The following is a 22357-nucleotide window of genomic DNA, read 5'->3' on the forward strand; positions in this document are numbered from 1 at the left end:
AAAAACATAATTAGCTTATATGTAATTTGTAATGTTTTTGAATTTAAGGGTTCTAGAGAAGTGGGCCTAAAACCAATGTTTTAAAAACCGGTTTTTTACTCGTATCGGATTTGACTAAAAAATGGTACAACCGGTTGAACCGGGTTATGCTGGAAGGTTCAACCGGTTAAATAGTTTACCTTATAATTTCCTATAAATACAACTTTAACTTCAAAAATAACCCATAAATACAACTTTAACTCCAAAAATAACCCAAAAGTAGATGATTTTATAACAAAAAATAATCCGAAAGTTAAATCCATATTAAAAAAATAATGCAAAAGCACTCAATTTAAAAAAAAAACAATCCAAAAGTTACACGTTTGAATATTAATTGTTGGGTTATAAAAGTAATTTTGATAAAATATGGGCCGCAAATATAAAAAATTTCTTGGACATAAAACCGGTATTTTACAAAAAACTGCCGGTACGATGTTCTAGCAAACCGGCAAAAAATACCGGGCTCAAAATACCGGCCTGTTGTGTGAAATCCGGTTTAACCAGTTCAACCGGCCGATTTGAACTGGTTTTTAAAACACTGCCTAAAACCATTGCTATATTAGGATTTAGGACCCTTGGCCCCTTCCAAAATCCAAATTGACAATTTAATATTCCAACATGTGATGTTTGGATATAAATGTCATACGTGACGAATATAATCATAAACTTGTGATGCACATCACACATATATAGCATAGAGCGGGTTTGTCACTTTCAACTATACCCCATATATGGTGGATATATCCTCATCCTTAATTAAATAGTCATAGTCAATCCCAAACTCTTATTAAAAAGTTTATTATTTTACAATATGAAACATTTTATGACAACATTACTAAAGGTTATATTAATTATTAAGAATCCTATTCCCTCAAATATAACTTTTCATTCCTAATGGAAAGTTTATTTTTTTCATTCCCTCAAAATTTACGGTAAATGACATTTTAACCTTTGCATCCGCTACTAGAGAATATTTCTATCGTAGAAAAAACGTTGTAACCAACATGAACTTATCGAAAGTGACCAATTTAATGATGTTAATGGATAAAATGCTACAAAAACATAGATCAGACTAAGTTGGTTACCTATATAAACAATAACCACACGATCAAAAATCTGATAGCGGTTTTGTTGTATTCTACCAAATGACGTCGTTGTCATCAATAAATTTGTACTCGACATTCACTTTAACGATCTAAAAGTCAGGTTTACATTTATAAATCTTTCATCCGAATAAATTTTCAATACAAAACATATTAGATGTTGTTCCCCGACTAGAACTTGCACCATCACGTGATCTTTGCAATACTTGATTATCCTTTCTTGCTTTCGATTTTTTGAATGAAATACTTTAGCTCTTTCTGAATATCCTTTCTCGAAGGTGACATAACAATATCATGCCAAACTGACCCGCTTTTATCGGTCGGGTTCGGTTTACTATAAAGTTCATATATTGAGTCTGCTTTCTCATTCAAATTTTCTATCATTTTTAAGCATGATATCTCATCCGGATCAACCAACAACGTCTTTTCTTTCTCTTTCCACCCTATCAACTTTTGAGACACAAAGCTCACATTTTAAAACCGAATTAACATAACCACGAGTTTTAGATTAAAAATTAAGAACATGCTATAAATATACCTTTGGTGGTCCATCTAGATCATTGGTTTGATATAGCCTTGCACTGTCTACAATTTGGCAATATGTCATAAATGCCCTTGCAAATCTCTTGTGTGATGTTAATTGTGACCTCACTCTCACTGCCCTTCTACACATTATTGCTCTCCTGTTAACAATTAATCAAGTTTTGTGAAATGTATATATACAGATAATATTTTATTTTTAACGGGTCAAACTGGTAATAATATTAAAAAATGTAGCTAACAAAGAAACAAGTAAAAAGGTAGAAAAGTAGCCCGCGGTGTATTTTTAATGCATAAAACCTCTTAAATAATTTTTTTATTAAAAATATCAAGATTTGCTTTAAATAATATTAATTCTATATCGCACTTGACACGCTAGTTGTTTTAAAAAATAAAATTTTCAAAAAAAAAAAAAAGTTTCAGCCTAGCCTAAAACCGAACAGTTTAACATATACCAAAAAATTACCAATTTTGACTCGTCCAATTTGCAAACTTTAGCCGGATAAGAAAATTTTGGAGGTTTATGTGGCAATCATGACCCATTTACTTATGAATGAGTCGTTTGGACTATGTTCTATATGTAATGGGTCAAACGATTAAGTTGAAAAAAATATTGAAAAGTAAACAAGTCAAATGTTGCCAACATTAATTCCAAAAAAAAAAAATTAAATAAAAATCTTAGTATAGATCAAATTTTGGAAAATAATAGGCAAAAACTGATGACCCATTTTGACTGGCACCAAAATATCCATTTTGACCCGTTACCCGACCCGTTTGACCCCACCATTTTGCAACCTCTAGTTTATGAAATGCTAAGAAAATGATTTCCCTTATATTTATATTACCTTATGCCTCTTACAACAGCTAAATAAGCATCACAAACAACTCCAACCAACTCTATCCTGTATGGTCTTCTTTTTGTATGACCATCTAAGGATTCACTTTCTTCTTCAAGTTGTTCCCAATAATTCTCAGTAACACTTCCATCATCATTCACTTTGTACCCTGCGCCCATTCGGTAACGTTTGCGGTGCACCATTCTTGCCATTGTTATTGTCTGTACTACAAATGGGACCCATGAGAGTGTTCCATCCATGATAACATCTCTCCCTTCGTTTAATGCGGTTACAAGGAGAGAAGAGGCTGCGTCTGTAGACGATTGGTGCACCTGTGATCATTCGGTTTGAAATCGATTATTTGGTTATAAACTTATAATTAAATGTTTGGATTAACATATTTTTCTTAAGATTGCATGTGTATATGCTACTATGTATATGCATATGTAAATTAAAAAAAAAATAAATTAAATTATAAGAAAATAGTTGAAATGCAATGTTTATTCACCTCTCCTGAAATTTAGAAAGAAAAAAAATATGAATAAAGCTCGTTTATATACATATAGAACCTATACATGTGTAAGTTATGCACGCTTAATATTTATGAAAACAAATAAACATATTTGTATATAAGAAGTAATATTTTTAAAAATATGAACCATAGATCAAAAATTAAACAATTTAGATCTGTTCTTTTTGTTCTCGCAATAATTTAGTATAACGAACCTTACCCTGTATATGTATATGTATATGTATATGTATATGTATATGTATATGTATATGTATATGTATATGTATATGTATATGTATATGTATATGTATATGTATATGTATATGTATATGTATATGTATGTGTATATGTATATGTATATGTACCAGTTCAGCTGTTTGAAGCATGTCATGATGGCCTCTAGAGCTAAGAGCTCTGTAAATAACATCAGACTCTTTAAAGGCATCTGCTTCTATTATAACTGCATTTGCTGATGCTCCTGCCCAAAATGGTCTGTGCACATTCAAACATTTATATTATTATTGTATAAATATTAATATTATTTTCATAAGCATACCTTACTCATTATTAATTATTTATATATCTATCTTCACAAAGGAAAGAAGAAATATATGTAGATCAAACATTTATATTATTATTGTATAAATATTGATCCCGTTATCCAGCTCGTTTACCACGAGTGAGTAACTTGTATAAAATAAATTTTATGACTTACTCTTGCAGAATGTCTTTTAGAGCAGTGCTCTTTCCAGCTCCCATGCCGCCACCCATGAAGAGGAGAACCGGGCTTCTATCTTTATGGGCCATCGGGACCATAACGTCAGTACACTGCGACTCATCTGCAGACACCAGCCCGATTGCCTTCATTTCCTCGACCAAAGTTGTGAACACTCGGGCCACTTTCAAGTTCTTTGTCACCCTCTCAAATCTTTGTTCCCTGAAATAAAAATTTTCATATGTTTGAATCATTTTAGCCCGTTTACTTATGAACGGGTTGGTTTGTCTCTAGTAGGTAAAAGGAAACGGGTCGAAAGTCGCCTAAAGTCTTTCGATTTAGAGCACAAAACCTCATGGATCATTTACAAGTTTCAAATTATTACTAAAAAATATTTGAAACTATACAACAGTATGCTATTTTAGTCAAAAAGTGATTTGGGTCGACCCAACCTGACCTCACATAAAAAAGTTGCGCTTGTTACTAGTGGACAAAAAGATAATGACCCATTACTCGACCTTGTATTTTTTTGCATCCTCTATCATTATTACTGCTTTTTATATGCTTTATACTTTTATGCTATCTGAATTAGTATACTTTACGTGTAAAAAAATGGTTTTTGGAGTTGAGGGTCTCAGGGGAGCAACCTATATACTCCTTTGACAAAGGAAACATTTGCGCTAGTCCCACTCACCGGACCTTACCAATAGATCTGCCATATGAGTGAGATTTTTCTGGGTACGTCTATTTGTCACTTATTTCCAAACACCATAACTTACCTAGTGGCATGCATGACTATGTCCTTGAGCTTCTTTTTTGGCTCGTGAGCTGAACCAGCCAACACCTAAAGTTATAGAGCAAAAAAAAAAACTCTTTTTAGATTCATGAATAACAAATGTGAATCAAATAGCCAATTGTAAATGTAACCTCCGACCCCTTATGCCAACCAATACTATCTGTTTTGCTCACAAGAAACTTTAATTTTGGATACATGAGTGGAGACTTCCAATGAGGTCATCTATCTTGTAATTACTTCACTCAACAAACCGACTTTTTTTAACCAAACCCGTTAAAACCAAACTGACTTTTGTTATTGAAATTTATTATTTTTAAATGTTAAGTAATTAATAAACGAGCACTAATTAGTGGTGCAACCCAAAATTTTAGATAATGTGTAATAATCGATTAATCATTAATTAACAAAAAAATTTTAGGTCCAACTTCATTATTTTGGGCCATTTTATCATGCCAAAAATTTCAAGCCCGAATGGCAACTTCAAAACACTGAAACTGAAACAAACCCATTTTGAAAAACGATTTTCTTTCTTAAAATTTGGTTTGGTTTGAGCCCAAAACCGACGACCCATGCACACCCATACGCTTAACTGTGGAGTTTCCTCCCATCCATAATCAATCAATGCATCCAAAACGTGTTGGTGGCATCCTTATATGTCAGTTTTGTTACAATGTCCCAAAATACAAATCCAAACACCCCCTCAAACCGCGTATAATCACTTTCAAAATTCAATTTGAATAGATCTACAAATTAACAAATATTACCTGACTAATCATGAAATGAGCATTACTCCAATGAAATGCAAAATAGCTAAGAATACATCTCTCAAACTCCTCAACCAGCTTTATAAACAATGAATCTGCTTGTGGTTCATCAGCAAAGAACATATACATTTCTTCCTCACACCCTTCGGTTTTCGAAATATAATCAGCCGCAAATTTAAACAAATTCGGGCACTCTTTCCCGTCTGAAAATCCCATTTGTCTAGCTGCATGAATACACACACTTTATGTCTTTATGCACACATTTATACACAAACATATGTATTTTTACTTATAAAAACTTTATGAATCATTCGGTTATATTAATATTACCTACATACTGAGGGAATATCTCCAGTTTTAATGGTTGGCCTGTGTCCGAAGCATCTATCCTTGGGACGAGTTGATACCTTCGTCGTCTTTTGATGCCAAAATGCACGCCGGCTGCAATTACTAAACCGATGGAAGATGCAACAATAATGTGTTTGTATGTCGAGTTGTCGCCGCTGGAATCATCAAAATCTGAAAAAAAAAAGGTTTTCAAATGGAAGTTATTGTGATTTGAGGAAAAAGTTAGAATATTTATTACCTTCTTTCATGGCTTTTAGATCAATTTGAATGCTAGTTTTTATGTTTTGTGATTAATGTTTGAATGTGGATCAAGAAAGTGATGTGTTGTGTCTAAGGCAGGCATGCATGCATGTTGAGATCTGAATGGTGTAAAGAATGAATCAAATGGATAGCGAGAGAGATGGAGAAGGAAGTTGATCAGGAGGGGTGTTGAGTGTAAACTTTCATGGAATTTAGGAACTTTGTAAGAAATTTTAAAATCATTAAGTAAAGATTAATTATCTTAATTACAAATTGGTATGATACATGTTGGCTGTCATAACTGGCGAAGCTTGGACGAAAACACGGCTGGGGATTAGGGTGCGAGCTTAAGATTTTCAGACAAAAACCGGTAAATGTACAATACTTACGAAAGACAAAAGGGAGGAGGGGGACACTGGGCACAAGTATCCTTCGCCCTGGCTATCATTATTTATATATATACAATTTTGGGAGAGTTATGTATCATAGTGTTGTAACATTTGCTTCATCTTTTGTACATCATTATCTCCACTAACTTTAATTATTATTGTTTTTTCAACACATGATTTTAATATATATAAAAGCACAAATGATCGTTTACCAAAGAATTCAATTGGTGTGGTTGGTTGGGTGTGAAGGAATAGGTCTCAAGTTCACCCTTTGATGGGCTTGTATTTTTGTTTCTTTTTTTTTGTACAAATGTTCAAATAACCCCTATTAGTTTTCATTAAAATCACGTTGTTGTCTTTGAAATTTATAAGAGTTACTACAATCTATAAACTATAATAAATTTAGTTTTTTATATATTCTTTCAGTTTTTTTTATTTTGCTTTGCTGTCTCTAAAGAATGCCGTGTTGCACTTTTCTTTTTTAATGTTATTAGTCAATATGACACATCGTGCACGATACAACGTTTTACGTCTACTTTTCATTCAGTTTCTTTATAGCTAATGAAATTACTTGCTGCGCGAGAGGGGATGGTGATTGAGGACGATAGTGGTGGTGACGCCTTCATGTTTCCGAGTAAAGTGGATGTGTGAATAAACAATTTTACACACCCCGCAACGCGGGGATCAAATACTAGTTTATATATAAATGTGAGTCCTAAATGAAAAGAAAGGAAAAATTAAAATGCAAAGGGAGACAAAAATAAGAATTGTAAGAAGGATTTGTGGTCACACAAAAAACTCGTCAAAAGAAAATTCAAAAATAAATAAATAAATAAATCATAACTCAAAATAGAGGGAACTGCGGTTTTCATTCCTATGGTTTGTCCAAATCTGCAGTTTTAGTTCAATAGTTTCAAATTTACGATTTTCGTCCCTGTGGTTTCATTTAACTTGCAATTAAACCCGAATTCACTAATCCCGTTAAGTCTGGTCGTTATACTCATCCGTGTGCCCTTCACGTGAGGGGCAGTTTTGTCCTTTTTTTTCCTTTTTCCCAGATACACCTCAGCCCCTCATGTGAGACACTAAGAAGCTTGCAAATTAGGACTGGGGTTTATTTAGGGAGAAAAAGGACAAAGCTGCCCCACACATGAGGGGTACGCTGATGGGTTTAACGACCAGACTTAACGGGGTTAATGAATTCGGGTTTAATTGCAAGTGAAATGAAACCATAGGGACGAAAATTACAAATTTAAAACTATTGGACTAAAGACGCAGATTTGGACAAACCACAGGGACGAAAACCGCAGTTTACTCCTCGAAATATAAATAGAAAACGAAAAAAAATTAAAAAACCAAACTGTTTCCCCCGTCATTCCTATTAAAAAAATACGCCGAAAAGACACAATGCCGAGAAAAAAAACACAATGCCGAAAATGAACAAACAACACAATGATAAATAAAAAACAGGCACAATGTGTATTATAACACAATGCCGAACAAAATATAACACAATGCTGAGAAATATAACACAATATAAAAAAAAAGATATAATTTCAAGAAAAAAGACATAATCAATGACGAAAATAAACAAAAAACACAATGATAAGCAAAAAGACAATGATATTTTTTCCTTAACATCGTGCCTATTTTGAGTGTTTTTATTATTATTATTTTTTTTAATTTTTGTGAAAGAGGAAAACGGTGGAAACATTTTTTGTGTTTTTTATATTTTTCGTTTTTTTGTTATATTTTGAGGTATTTTTTTCATTATTTTTTTGAGGGTTTTTTAGCTACAAATCCTTCACATCTTTCTCGTTTTTGTCCCCCTATATAGAATAGCCTGACCCATGAAAAGAAATAAAAAACATTAGATTAGTAACTTTCTTGAAAAAAAAAAGGTAAAACTTTGTTGAAAATTTAATTGAATGATATAGATTGAACTAGAGGTGTAAAAAAACCGGTTTGGGACGGTTTTAGACAAACCGAACCGAACCGGTTTGGGTTTAAAACCGGTTTCATCCAAACCGGTTCCAAAACCGACCCAAACCGCTAGTTTCAGGATCGGTTCCCCTTAACATCTATCAAAACCGGTTTTAAAATCGAACCGGTTTGAGGAAAACCGGTTAAACCGGATCAAACCGACATGACCAGGCCGGTCTATTTTGCTTCTAAATCGGTTTATAAACTGAACCAAGTTTGAGTCAAACCGGTTTTGACCAACCTTTGATCAAACCAGTTCGTTTTAGGTTTAAAACCTTCTTTTTACACCTCTAGATGGAACTATGGAAGCGCTCAACAAAAAGGGAGCTATTATGCTGTGAGAATTTGCTTCCTAGTATTGGGCTAATGGGTCGACCTGATTTTTGAGCCTGGGTTGGGCCGGACAGTTCCAAGTCACCTTTTATGGCAAAATCATTATCTATAAAGAAGTAAAGTCTGATTGGGTCAAGTGGCACCACCTCAACGGTCCGATTTTTTTTTTTTTTAGTTTTTTTTTGTTTTATTGGTTAAATGCTATTTCCCCTCTAGATTCGTAATGAACGTTTTGTTTTTTGTATTACCAAATTTATGTCTACTCACTGTCACAACGCCCGGGACTAACAATACTCGGGTTTTACCGACTCACCTTTTTTTCTATATTCGTAACAAACGTTTTGTTTTTTGTATTACCGAATTTGTGTCGAATCACCGTCACAACGCCCGGGACTGACAATACTCGGGTTTTACCGACTCGCCGCGCAACGTCCAGTACCAACAATGCTCGGGTTTATAATCTTTAAGGTGGGAGAGGAGTTGGATAATCTAAATCATTAGCTTGCGGAGTTCAACTTCTGGTTAAATTGGTATTTGTGGTTTAACAAATTTGATTAACTCCGTTTGGAAGTTGTATACAAATCGATATAATTAAAATATATTTGTATTCAAAGCTTTAAAGGATTCGAAACCGTATACAAATAGATGGAACGATCAAACCACAGGTATTCAAACAAATTTTTTTTCATAAAAGTTAATTGCTTTATTTTAAGATTACTATTGGATCAGACTTCCACTAAAATCGCATTGTCATATAGAGGTATTGATGTGGGAGATATATGATGCTTGTTGTGTGAAGAACAACCTGAATCCGCGTTGTATGTGATGGTACACTGCCTTGCTGCATGATTGGGTAAAGATATCAAAGCAAGTCGGATTTGACTCGATTCAGGAAATCCTTGAGTACTCAAGCAAACACAAAAACAATAAGGGGAAAAGTCATGCGGTGCAATTAGTCTCGGCTTTTACATGCTGGATGATTTGGAAAACATAATTGCATACATGTTTTAACATTATTTCGTTCATTTTTTTAAAACTCACCCAATAAGAATCAAATATTTCTTATAAATAAAATAAATAATCAACCACGACACATGATAATCCCTACTTGTGGCTAGTAAGAGGCTTGATTTATTCTGTGGAGACTCAAGTTTGATTCCCATTTGTGTCACTTTTGGTGGATTATGACAATGAAAGATCTTAACTATGACTTGTGAGGTTGTCAGTTCGAATCCCAAGCCCACCCGGGTTTCGACCCATCATGTGTTACGCTAGAGAAATATACTCTTGTGGGGCCGCTGTGGGTTTCGACCCATCGTGTGTTACGCTAGAGAAATATACTCTTGTGGGGTCGCGCAACGACTGTCAAGTGAAAACCAATGGTATTGTTTCCCGAAGAAACCCCCAAACCAAACTCTAAAACCAACGTAAGCACGATTAAAACAACATTGTCTAGTTAACAAAACTCTCAAAATCTGAAAAGTACAATGACCTCCAAATTTATACCAAAAAAACATTTATACAAATATTTGGATTGGATCTTCTTTCTTATTCCTCCTCCTGGTTCCATGAGCTTCAGAAGAACCCCACAACCTTCCAACAATGCCACCAAGCTTTCATCTTTACTTCACCAATCCATTCAAAACCCAAAACCCATCTCACCAATCCCTCAAAACCCCCATTTCCAATCCTTTAATCCAATCAATTTCAACCCATCCACCATAAACCCTAACACCGCATCACACTATTTCAATTACATGATACTCTTGCAACCCATCCCACCAATCTCCAAATTCAACCAATTACTCCATTACGTATCAAAAACCCATCTTGCCATCATTCTTTATCGCAAATTGAACAACACCCATGTCCCAATTTGCCCTAATTTGATAACCCTTAACATTGTTCTTGATTGTTATTGTAATGTTAATGAAGTGGGTCTTGGATTTGGGGTTTTGGGGGTTATTCTGAAAAAGGGTTTTGTTGCTAATTGTGTTACTTATACTTCTTTGATTAAAGGGTTAGTTAAGGGTAATAATATTCTTGAAGCGGTTCGGGTGTTTAAAAAGATGGTTTTTTTAGGTGTTAGGCCTCATGGTATGACTTATGGGACTTTGATTAATGGGTTGTGTCGGGCGGTAAGGTGGATACCGCGGTTAGGCTTCATGAAGATGTTATGAGGGGGGATGCAGGTTTAAGGTTTGTTTGTAAGCCGAACGTCGTGTGTTATAGTATGTTGATAGAGAATCTTTGTAAAGACGGACGTGTGAGTAAGGCGAAGGAGCTTTTTAGCAAGATGAGAATGCGAAGGATTTCGCCGGATGGTGTGTCGTTTAGTTCTTTGATTAGTGGTTTGGCTTTTGAAGATTTAGATGAGGCGAAGTGTTTGTTTTTCGAGATGATTGACGAAGGGGCTCGTCCGAGTGTAACTGTTTTTAATCTTTTGGTTAACTTGCTTTGTAAAGACGGGAGATTGAACGAGGCGAGCGGGTTATTTGAGTTGATGGTTCGAAAAAGAGTAAAGCTTGAAGCTTTATCGTATAATATGTTAATGCGTGCGTATTGTTTGGAGGGAAAGATTGATGAAGCGAAAGGATTGTATCTATCAATGGTGGATAATGGTATTGAACCCGATGTTCAAGTTCACAATGTGCTTATTAACGGGTATGTCAAGATTAGGAGAGTAGAAGAAGCTTTATGGATCTTTAAACAAATGATTCATGAAAATATTAAACCAAATGTTGTTACCTATAACGTGTTATTAACGGGTCTTTTACAAAAAGGTGATGTTTTGGGTGCACAGAAGTTGTTTGATGAAATGCCAGTTTATAATCTCACTCCAAGTTCTTGTACGTATAACGTATTATTAACCGGGCTTTGTAAAAACGAGCATGTTTTGCAGGCGTTAGACCTGCTTCAAGCTTTAGAAAATAATGGGGTTGAATTGGGGATTAGGGTTTATAACTCTATGATTGATGGATTGTGTAAAAGTGGACGAGTGGGGACCGCATGGGACGTTTTTACAAAATTGTCATCAAAAGGTTTAAAACCTACTGTGGTAACATACACGATTATAATACACGGGTTTTGTAAAACGGGTCAGTTGGAAAAGGCGGATTTTTTGTTTCTTGAAATGATTGAGAATGCGTGTGCTCCAAATGTGGTTACTTTTAATGCCTTTATGAGAAAAGGGTTGGATATTCGACCCAAAGTGGTTGAGTTGGTTAGGAAAATGGTGGAGAATAAACTCAAACCGGATGCTTCCACGGTCTCGTTGATGGTGGATTTGTTATCCAAAGATGAGAAATATAAGCAATATTTGGATATGCTTATAGTGGTTCTTGAAGTAGGCTAACAGTTAACATTTTTTTTTTAAATCATATATCATGAGTTTTGTAAAAAGAGGGATGGCTCTTGTTACAAGAAACGGGAAGAGCAAAATGTATGGTGGGATAGCTGTCATAATCGGTTCATCGTTCATGCCAGGCTGCACATCCAACAGGTGTTCAGACTCTGAGTTTAAATTATCTTTACTGTGGTTTACAAAATTTGTTTATTTGAAAAGTAATCTAGTCTTTTTTTTTCTATTTTATAAAAAAGATTTGCAAAATGCACTATAATATTCACTTGGAATGACTTTCAACCCTTGTAAATTGTTTCTAAGCCATTTTTTCAAATTTCTTCTGTTTGACTTGTGAAGATAAAATTGCCGTTTATAAGTAAACGTGTCAAAATTGCCACATCTGGAGCTAAGCCGCCGATGCACATTTATGTTCTTTTTACAGATTTGGTAGTGAGAAATGGACATTCTTTTGCCGTTTTATCAGCAAAAAAGTTGGAGCTGCAACAAGCTTCATAAGGTTTCAGTTAAGAGTGGATTCCAATGAGGCAGGCAAGGTGAGAAACTAGTTACACCCAAAAAAAAAAAAAAAAAAGAAAGTTAGATAAAGATATTGATACTAGGCTAGCATGCCAACTTTTTTAATTAAAGAATTTTGATTGTCTTGTTAATGTATGCATCGGCTATTGAGTTTGACCAAAGGCTATGGTTGCTAGAAGCTAGAACAATAGTGTATGCATTTTGAGCTTACAGATGATCATTACTAGTTTAATTATGCAACTTAATGTTTGCTTAAATCACTTAGTTATTGCCTAATGGCTTTAGGAAGTGTTATCCAAGTAGTTTTAGCCTTTAGGAACCGTGTTTTGTGCCAAAATAGTCAGGTCGGGTAACAGGTAAAAACATTTTCGAGTCAAAATGGGTCAGGCTGACTGACCTATATGTTCTTACTTTTTTTTTAAAATACTAATCATCACCATGTTAAATGCAAATTCATTACAATCTTTTGCTTCTAATAATAAAATGTAGTACCAAATTATTGTTCTACTTTTGACTAGAAAACTAATTTGGTCAAATTTTAGAACAAATGTTTATGCATTTTGTAAATGTTTACTTAATTATCAGTTTATAATGTTTGGTTATTTATTATGATTTACGAGTCAAATAATCGGTTCTATATGATTATAAAAATTATCAAGAAATCCTTTCTGAAGTCCTAATCTCAGAGTTGACCTTAAAAAGTCAAAGTGTGTCTTTTGTTTTGGGTTATTGGTATATAACTTCATAGAGCCATTGATTCTTATGTGCAATTTGCCTAATATTTGCTTATTTTTGCAGTGTTTATGTTGGTGAGATTTTTGAAATATCTCTTTGAGGAGGTGATACGGGTTGCTAAATTTACAAGCTCCCAACAAAATTTTGAGCATAGTGGTCATATAGCGGTTAGTTTTTATTTTTATTTTTTATATTATTTTATTCTTTTGGATACATATAAAACCATACCCAATGGGTAGAATTCATGTTGCCAATCAATTTATCTCATATACTTGTATGTATACTGGTACACACAACCTTACAGTACATGATTCATTATTTCATTTATCCCGACAGTCTCATTGAATGTATTGTTTTCTTGATACATAAGTTGTAAGTGAACCATGGCAGATAGACGTGACTTGACTTATGGTATGTGTAATTCATGTAACCGGACATGGTTTTCTGTAGTAATAGTATCTTTAACCGATGGTGTTTCGAAGCAATCACATACACTATCTCATGCCATCATACCTGCCCTATGACAGACAAAAAAATGGTTATTTGACTTCGTATGACTATTTTTCGCCGGTCATATAGCCTGTATGGCCGTACGATAGGCATGGCGCGCACAAGCGGTGTGTAGATAGTGAGTCAATGGTGTTAATTTAACCTTGAAAAAAAATCTATCAAAAGTAAAACTTACAGGTCCAGGGTGCATATGAATCTTCTTTCATCTTTGCGGGATTTACATGAATACCCTTTTTGTTGACAATGTAACGCAAAAATTAAACTTCTTTTTAGCCAAAACTCACACTAGGAGAATTTGGTGTATAATTGTTCTTTTTTTAAAAGATCAAATCAAACGTAAGTGTTTCTCATGGTTGGATTTAGGTTTAGAATAGATTAGGATATCGTTGATGAAAACAATTACAAACCTATCCAAATAACATTTGCAAATACCGTTCATAAGGTCCATAATAACCGCAGGTGCATTGGTTAACCCAAATGGCATGACCATGAACTCGTAATGACCATAACGCGTACGAAAGGCGGTCTTTGGAATACCATTATCATGAACTCGAAGTTGGTGGTACCCCGAACGAAGATTGATTTTTGAGAAACAATAAGCACCTTGAAGTTGATTGAAAAAGTCGTCGATTCTTGGTAAAGGATAATGGTTTTTGATAATAAGCTTGTTGATTTCACGATAATCAATACACATGCGAAAATATCCATCCTTCTTTTCACATAGAATGGGTGCGCCCCAAGACGAAGAACTAGGATGATTAAAGCCTTTGTCGATAGCTTATATTAATCCTTTCGTGTGATATTTCTTTCATTTCCAAATTATTAATCCCTTGTATTAATATTGTCAAGTTGGTTAGTTAGCTTATATTATCGCTCGTATACAGCTCCAGTACGAATGGACATTTTCTTTGTGGCTGAAAATTTATAAAAAGAAATCATATTATGAGATACAAAGATAGATTTACAGTTAAATGTTAGATTAATTGTCTTATTTTTTTCATTTCCAACAGCGCTTTTACTTTTCAAGTGTTTGGATCAAATATAAATGGCTTTTATCGTGAGAAGTGCGCAAATAAAATAACTATGTTAAAATCAGAATAATTATTATTACTTTGAACAAGAGTACTTTTTATTACACTATGTTATTTTTTATAACATTATTACACTAGTTCAAAACTGTAGTACTAGTTATTTTATATATTTAGTAGGATAATTTTATTTGTACTAGATTTTCAATTCTAAGAAACAAAATATAACGACTAAGTTCACACCAACACCTGTGATTGGGCGCGTGCATCCGTCACACAATAGTTCCACTTGTTTCATGGGATCATGAAGAGAAACAGTCCCGCTATGAAGTGTTTCAAAAAGAATTAGCGGGTGCCGATGACCAAACAATTCTCCATCAATCTTTCTTTTAATATTTAATTCGGTTTTGCTGATAAAAAGGAATAAGCAAGTGCAAGCAAACGAGTATGAGCGAAACTCTCATTCGTAGACCGTTGGATAAGTAATTTGGCTGGAAGCAAAGCACGGTCCAAGTGGATCACAAAGCAACAGGTGGTACACTGATAGAATGTCCCACTATGTTCTTCACCACAATGAGATATCATCCTTCTGAAATAACGTTGTAGCTGGTGAGGGTGACTTGGATGGTCCATCTTATGGTCGGACACAGTAGCACAATTTATGTCCACGATGAAATCGCAGACAGAACAATGGTAGTTTTTAATGACTAAAATGCTGAAGCTGCTCCATTGCAACTACATTCAATAATAGCATATGCATGTGTTACAAAAATCATATAACCAAAAGTATCCTTAATGTTAATCCCGTATTTTTAGAGAAAATGCAAAAAAAGCAAATTTAAAGTAGAATACATTGAAGCTCAAAAATTTGGGTCAAACAGGTCGTGTTCGTATTACTAATATAGAGGCAAGCCGTGTCGAGATATGATTTTGTTAATGTAAATGTGGGCGAGTTTTTCGGTTTTGTAAGTGGTACGAATAGGAAGGAAATTTACGGACATACCTGTATGATAGTATGCATGTGTTGCAGATAAAGTTTCTTCCTCTAAATCAGAAAAATAAAGACTGATGTATGGGTTAGGTAACTGGGTCGGAAAGAACAGGTCGAAACAAGTAGTTTTAAAAATAGTCACCTTTGTTCTGTGTTCTTGATAAAAATGGGTGCGGTTTAAAACAAACTGTTTTAAAAAACGGTCAAGTTGGTTTACATCAAAATGAGGTGTGCCCGACAAAAATTTTAACAAAAATAATCGTCTTGATTTTGTGACCGATGTTCAAAACTCGAATACCCTATGTGATTTTGGTTCTCTTGCAGTAAACAAACAAGTCCAACTTATTTTAATATCTTGTTAAGATGATTTGTTATTCTTTAGCTCAACAAGTAATTATTATTGCGCGTATTTAGACGGGCCGTGATGCGTTGTTTTAAGTATTGTGTGTATAACCTGTAGCATCCATTTTCTGTTTATCAAACAACCATCATTTTCTACTTAAAAACACAATATAAACATGACTTCTCAAAGCATGTTATAAACACCTCATTAAAAGTATTTATATTCAACCGTTTGCATTATAACACAGTAAATACTCAAATACCATACTCAAACCTAAAGTCTTTTAAGACCACATTAAGCAAGTTTTAACCTCAAACCACAGGTCGGCCGGCACCCTTTAGCCCCGTACCCGATAACATCCATCATGATCCACTTGACAGTAAATGGGTGGGTCGAGTCAAATAGGAGCAGAACAGGTAGTCCTAAAATGCCCGGACTGGTTACACCGACTGCAATGCACAACCCGTTTCACAGGACCCCGATCGTCCGATCTTACCCTCCTCTTTCTCGGCCGCCCCGGTGGTCTAATCAACTTTGGTGGGTTGATAATAATATCAATCCCGTCACACTGCGAGGGTATATCCGTCCACATCGTCTTATCAGGAACTGGATGTATCGTTTGTGAATACACTTTCCTGTAATTAGCCACTGTGAAGCAATTCTCGGTAAACCGCTGCACGTTTTGTCTCAACGATAAAAGTGCGGCCACCGCGTGCGCACATGGGATCCCGTTAAGCTGCCATCCCCGACACAAACACCGCCGGTTTCGGAGATCAACAATGTTAGTCCCTTCATGTGAAATAACCTCAAATTCAGAATCATTTGCTTTAAGAACTTGATACGTTCGGGCCCTATCAATCGCTTCCGAAACCTGTCTCTCAGCAGACTGGACAAGAATCGAGGTCCATTGCATACTCATTTCACGCCTCTCGTTAAACCACATCATTAACTGCCGGCGATTACATTCCATCATTTGAACGATTGGGAGTCCGGAAGCTTCTAGAATCCATGGGTTTAGCGATTCGACTATGTTAGCCGTCAAGTGACCGAAACGGGTCCCTTCGAAACACGCGGTCGCCCATAAGTGTGCTGGGACTCGTCTTATCCAATAAGCAGCTTCTTGAGATATCTCTTCGATTTCGAGAATCTTTGCTTCGAATTCCATTAACGTAAGCGCGCTTGCAGCGTCCCAAAGCAGGTTGACCAGCATTGTGTTGTTGAATTCCTTCCGAAAGCTCTCACTAAGGTGGCGCATACAAAACCCATGGAAAGCCGTCGGGAAATTCACCTCGACGCTGTCTATGATGTTTTTGTGACGGTCAGATAATATTGTCAGTCTCGGCATGTTTTCGGTGTTGATTTCTAGCAAATTATGAAGCTCAGAAAGAAACCACATCCAGTTATCCTCGCTATCTTCATCGACAACACCAAACGCTAACGGGAATAATGCACCGTCACCATCAAAACCCGTTGCAAAAAGCAATGTCCCAAGATACTTGCTTTTCAAAACGGTCCTATCGAGCCCGATAAGCGGTCTACACGCGTTTAAAAACCCGTAGATCGAAGCTTGGTACGAGATAAAAAGCCGTTGAAAACAGTTATCATTTGGGTTCACGTAAACAGACGCGATACTGTCAGGATTTGTGCGACGAATCTGCTCACAATATAGAGGAAGAAAACGGTAATCTTCTTCAAACGAGCCACGTAAAGCCGCCATGATCCGTTCTTTTCCTCTCCAAGCTTGTTTGTAAGATAATGTAATCCCGTGGGTACGGTGAATTTCTTCAAGAATCTCTTTGGGCTTGCATTGTGGGTTTTCTCTGAGCCGTTGTTCAACGGTGGTTGCAACCCAATCAACCGAGGCTTGTTGATGGCCCAAATGAGCGATCCCACCACAGTTATGTTCTGAATGGATGGTTCTGATTGTGAAAGTCGGGACACCTGGCAGTTTCGCCGCGTGTATTCTCCACGGGCAGCCTTCGCTCGCACATTTGGCGGTAAAACGCGTTTTGTCAGATTTAACCGTTTGGATCTCGAAATGAAGCGTGATGGCAGTGTGTCTTAACGCCCTGCGACAGCTGGCGACATCGGGAAACTCTTGACCGACGGTTAGTTCACAGTTTGATGGTGGTGTGGTTCGGGTTTGGATTACTTGATTTGCGAGCACGTGTTCGGGCTGGAGGTAAGATATCGGGTTGTATTGATCAGCAAGAACTAACTGGGAATTGGGATTGTTGAGCGACAGTTGCCCAATATCGTGATGATCCATATCATCATCGTCGTTGTATCTAGATTCGTGGCGGTTGGCATCGTCAAACTCGGTTACTTCCCCATTACTATGATGATGTGGCATGGATGGTATCTCGTGGTCCAGAAGCAGTTCATGATCGTGATGATGACGTGACAGCTCGTTTTTGTTCTTTAGGGTTTGTCCTGATTCCAAATTATGATTCTGACTGGGCGCCAAAGCGTGTGCGTGCCATGGTATGTCGGACCTTTGACCAACAATCAAGCTATGATTCTCCATAACATCACCTGTTGGAACAAAATCAAGTTTAAAATCAATATGTTTTGTAATTTTGTTAACTGTATTAAAGCCCATAATGATGTGTATTTATTTAAGCTCAAATATAAAATGAAAATAGCTTTCAATGATGAACTACAGAGCAGTTTTATAAAAAAGATTAATGAACATTATTTGACGTAAAACAGTAGACCTAGAAACTAGGGCTGTAAACAAACCAAACGTTTGACGAACTATTTGGCGGGAAGTTCGTTTAACAAATGAACGAACATGAACAAGAAAATTCGTTTGATTAACTAAATGAACAAACACGAACAGATGCATGTCCGTTCAATTGCGCTCGTTTACGTTCGTTACGTCCGTTTATGTTCAGTAATGTGTGTTTGTTCATAAAAGGTTTTTAATGACTTTTCTAATCTTATCAAATAGATTTAAACAAAAGTTTTAACTATAAAACAAAAATATATGAGTATTATGTAACTAAACTATATGTAAAATAAACATATGAATATGAACTCATGACCTATTGGTCTAGTGGTATGGTGTCCCCCTCACAAATGTGAGGTTGTCGATTCAAATTCTTGAAAATGCAAAGTAAAAGTGGAATTTAGGTGTTAAAAAAATAATTGCCATTAAAAAAAACATATGAATATGAAATTATGAATTATTAAAAAAACACAAACTTGGTAGCCAGAATAAACTGTTACACTGACCATTTTTATTAACCAAATCAAATAAAACATTGTCTGTGTTGTTTGCGTTTGAGAACGGTTCACGAACAAGATCATTTCCTTAATGAACGAACATGAACAAGAAATTTCATTCGGTTAGATGTTCATGAACCATTGTTTGCCACCTCGGACGAATATTAGCTAGGACATGTTTGGTTTGGTTCGTTTACTACCTTACTAAAAACTTTGGAAAATGAAAAATCATAACAAGCTACTGTTTTGTTTCCGTAAATCAGAAATTCAGAGCTTTGATTTTTAACATTCATATGAATAACGAAATGCGGATACATGTACAGATCAAAATGCACTCATCTGAAGAATAGTTTCACATCTGGAAGGCAAATTAAGCTAATGAGCTACAATAAACCTTCATATTAAAGCTAAAGGCACAAAATAAAACCTCACCAAACCTTAATAGTATGCATAAAATTTGAACAGCCACTATTTATGTAAATTCAGCACAAAAAACACACTATTATCAGGAGCAGAGGCTACCCTATCTATTTTCGGTTTTATATATCAGTATTCTGTATAGTACCGTATTAACGAGCGAACCCATTCTTTTTCGGCTATAGTTTTAAAAATATATATATTTGAACCCACTGATTATGAAAATTTTAGCTAAAAGTTTTTTTAGTAAATAACCTTTATATATAAAATCTTTACAGAAACTATAAAAACTACTAAATACTAATACCAATTGAATTGGGCAATTGACCAAAACTTTTACATTAAAAAAATTATATTTAAAAAGAAGCCCAGATTTTCAAATAAAAAGTGTGCCAATAACCCAACTAACATATAAAACCTAAAAAAACATAAATAAAATCTGAAATTTATAAAACATATCGTCCAATCATTTGCGCCTTCTGAGTTCCGAGTTCTGCCCTTCGGCCTTTGCCCCTTCCACTATTGTGTCGACTCCAGCACCATCGGACCAGGCAGCCCTCAATGACAAAGAACGGCCCTCCTAGGCAGGGCCGGCTATGAAGGGGGAAGGGAAGTTAGGCCGTCCCCACCTCCACGGTCCGATCACCCTAGCAGGCCCAATTTTTTTTTTTTTCTAAATTTACATTTTTTTTATAAAAGAAAATTTCCACAACCCAAATCAGAACATCTAAAATTTAATCGTTTAAACCCAATAAAAAATTCTTTTTTCGCCTTTAGCCCATAACTTTTTAACAATTCTCCGCTCCAATGTGTTTGGTTTTCAGATTTTAGACAAGTCTCCTAATTCCTAAATCATCCATCTTCAATTGTTTATGTTTATCATTTATTAGAATTATATGTTTATTTTCAGAATTAATGTGCTGATTATTAAAATTATAATAATGCTTACTCTACAATTAATTACGCGTTAAATTTGTGCATTTAGTGGTTATGTTTTGACCCGACCCATCCAAAGTAAACAAACATAAAAACTCACTGACCAATCAAATAAATAAGCTTCCGAGATCTGCAAACAAGAACGAATCAACGATTGATTGTTAGTTTAAAAAAATGGCGGGTGAGTGAGAGTGATGAGGATATTATTATTATTATATAATATTACCAGGTAGTAGGAGACGAAGGGTAACAAGGGGAAAACGAAGAAGGAAAAAGATCGATTAGGGCTTTTATTTCTGAGGGCAATTGCGTCATCTCCACCTATATTTTGCCTCTGTCTTTACTATTTTGCCCCTTCTAATTCCTCTTTACTGTCAAAACCATTATTATTTTAATTCTTGTTTATTTCTTCTATCTACTTATTATTATTAATCTTTTTATATCCTATTCGTAATCCACTTGCTTGGAGTGTTATATAAACGAGTACAAACACGAGTCTTTTTGTACTTGGTTTCGTTATTTCATGTTTATGCTTGTGTGTGTAAATGGAAACAACTGGATTGTTAAACGTTTAAAGTTGCTAACAGGAATGCAGCTGATATGCCAAATACGTTTTGTCATAATTACAATTTCCATATCCAAGTGCAACCTTCTTATTCTTATGTAGTAGTAACATTTGAATTTGAAAGAAACTATAAAGAGTTAAAAATGATATGAAAGCACTCTAAAATGAGAACCCTAACTTTCGACTTAATTTTTATAAGCGTCCATCATTTCATATCATTTATTGGTATTCTTAAATTCTCTCATGAGCGAAGCTCGAAATTTAGATATGTAGCTTATAAACAAAATGGTTCATAATAAACAATTCGATTCAATTCTAAAATTTCTCTTGTATAGCTTATTAGTTTAAAACGAGTTTTATGTTGAACACATAACTCTTCAATAAAATAGTGGTTTATTTCTATCCTTATTCTTTTAATTTTATCTTCCTCATAAATTTAAAAGAAAAGGTACCCAAAAAAAAAGGACATATATACATGCAATGTACATGCATTTATACATTTCGACAAAATATCTATAATATATATAAACGAAACCCCAAAAATCCTACGTGTTGCGATATGGTCATTCCCCCCCTTTTATGAAAGCTACCAGATTTCTTGATTTTTAAATTGAGGCCTCTCATTGATTTAACCTAAGTTCATGGGTATGGGTCATACAAAAAACAGGTAGCTTTTAAATAGGTTATAACATCTCATTACATTAAAAATTAATCTCATCAAATATTTGATATGAAAATCCTATAAAATATGGATATACTAATAATTAATATCCTATTTTATTTAAAAAAGATATTATTTATAATTAAGAAACAATTTTATAATAAAAAAAATAAACGGGTAATATGTATCACCAAACCCATATATCTTTTAAACCGGATTATAACATATCATTTATTTGTGAAACTATTTTATCATCAAACCTCAAGTATATTAATATTAACTTTCTTACAATAAATTAAATTCAAATTCAAATATATATATATATATATATATATATTAGAAACGAATAATGCAAAACAACCCCCGTAACACGGGGGATAAAATATAGTTATAAATAAAATACTTTCTTTAGAATAAATCTAAAGCATATTAAAATCTACATGCAATATAGCAAAAGTAAGTAAAT

At 34.8% G+C, this 22357-nt stretch overlaps 2 protein-coding genes and 1 pseudogene across 3 annotated transcripts; 1 reads left to right on the forward strand and 2 right to left on the reverse strand.

Moving 5' to 3' along the window:
• Positions 1-1228: 1228 nt before the first annotated feature.
• Positions 1229-4023, reverse strand: LOC143577068 (calmodulin calcium-dependent NAD kinase-like). Its single transcript, XM_077061014.1, has 5 exons — positions 3745-4023; positions 3395-3521; positions 2528-2850; positions 1681-1825; positions 1229-1592 (listed from the first exon to the last, which is right to left on the reverse strand). The coding sequence occupies exons 1-5, from the start codon at positions 3996-3998 to the stop codon at positions 1353-1355; spliced, it is 1089 nt and encodes a 362-aa protein (XP_076917129.1). The 5' UTR covers positions 3999-4023; the 3' UTR covers positions 1229-1352.
• A 6142-nt stretch (positions 4024-10165) lies between these two features.
• Positions 10166-11952, forward strand: LOC143577074 (uncharacterized; annotated as a pseudogene).
• Positions 11953-16479: 4527 nt separating this feature from the next.
• On the reverse strand, positions 16480-18614 carry LOC143577062 (uncharacterized). 2 transcript variants are annotated; one of them, XM_077061009.1, is made up of 2 exons: positions 18403-18614; positions 16480-18372 (listed from the first exon to the last, which is right to left on the reverse strand). In XM_077061009.1, the coding sequence occupies exons 1-2, from the start codon at positions 18609-18611 to the stop codon at positions 16482-16484; spliced, it is 2100 nt and encodes a 699-aa protein (XP_076917124.1). In that variant the 5' UTR covers positions 18612-18614; the 3' UTR covers positions 16480-16481. The 2 variants fall into 2 exon arrangements, with proteins under 2 accessions (XP_076917124.1, XP_076917123.1); XM_077061008.1 differs by having other exon boundaries at positions 16480-18614.
• Between the last annotated feature and the right edge of the window lie 3743 nt (positions 18615-22357).

Source organism: Bidens hawaiensis, unplaced genomic scaffold (assembly GCF_021521415.1).
Source record: "Bidens hawaiensis isolate Kalapana, Puna unplaced genomic scaffold, B.hawaiensis_p1.1 tig00028460_1, whole genome shotgun sequence".
NCBI classification, from domain to species: domain Eukaryota; kingdom Viridiplantae; phylum Streptophyta; class Magnoliopsida; order Asterales; family Asteraceae; genus Bidens; species Bidens hawaiensis.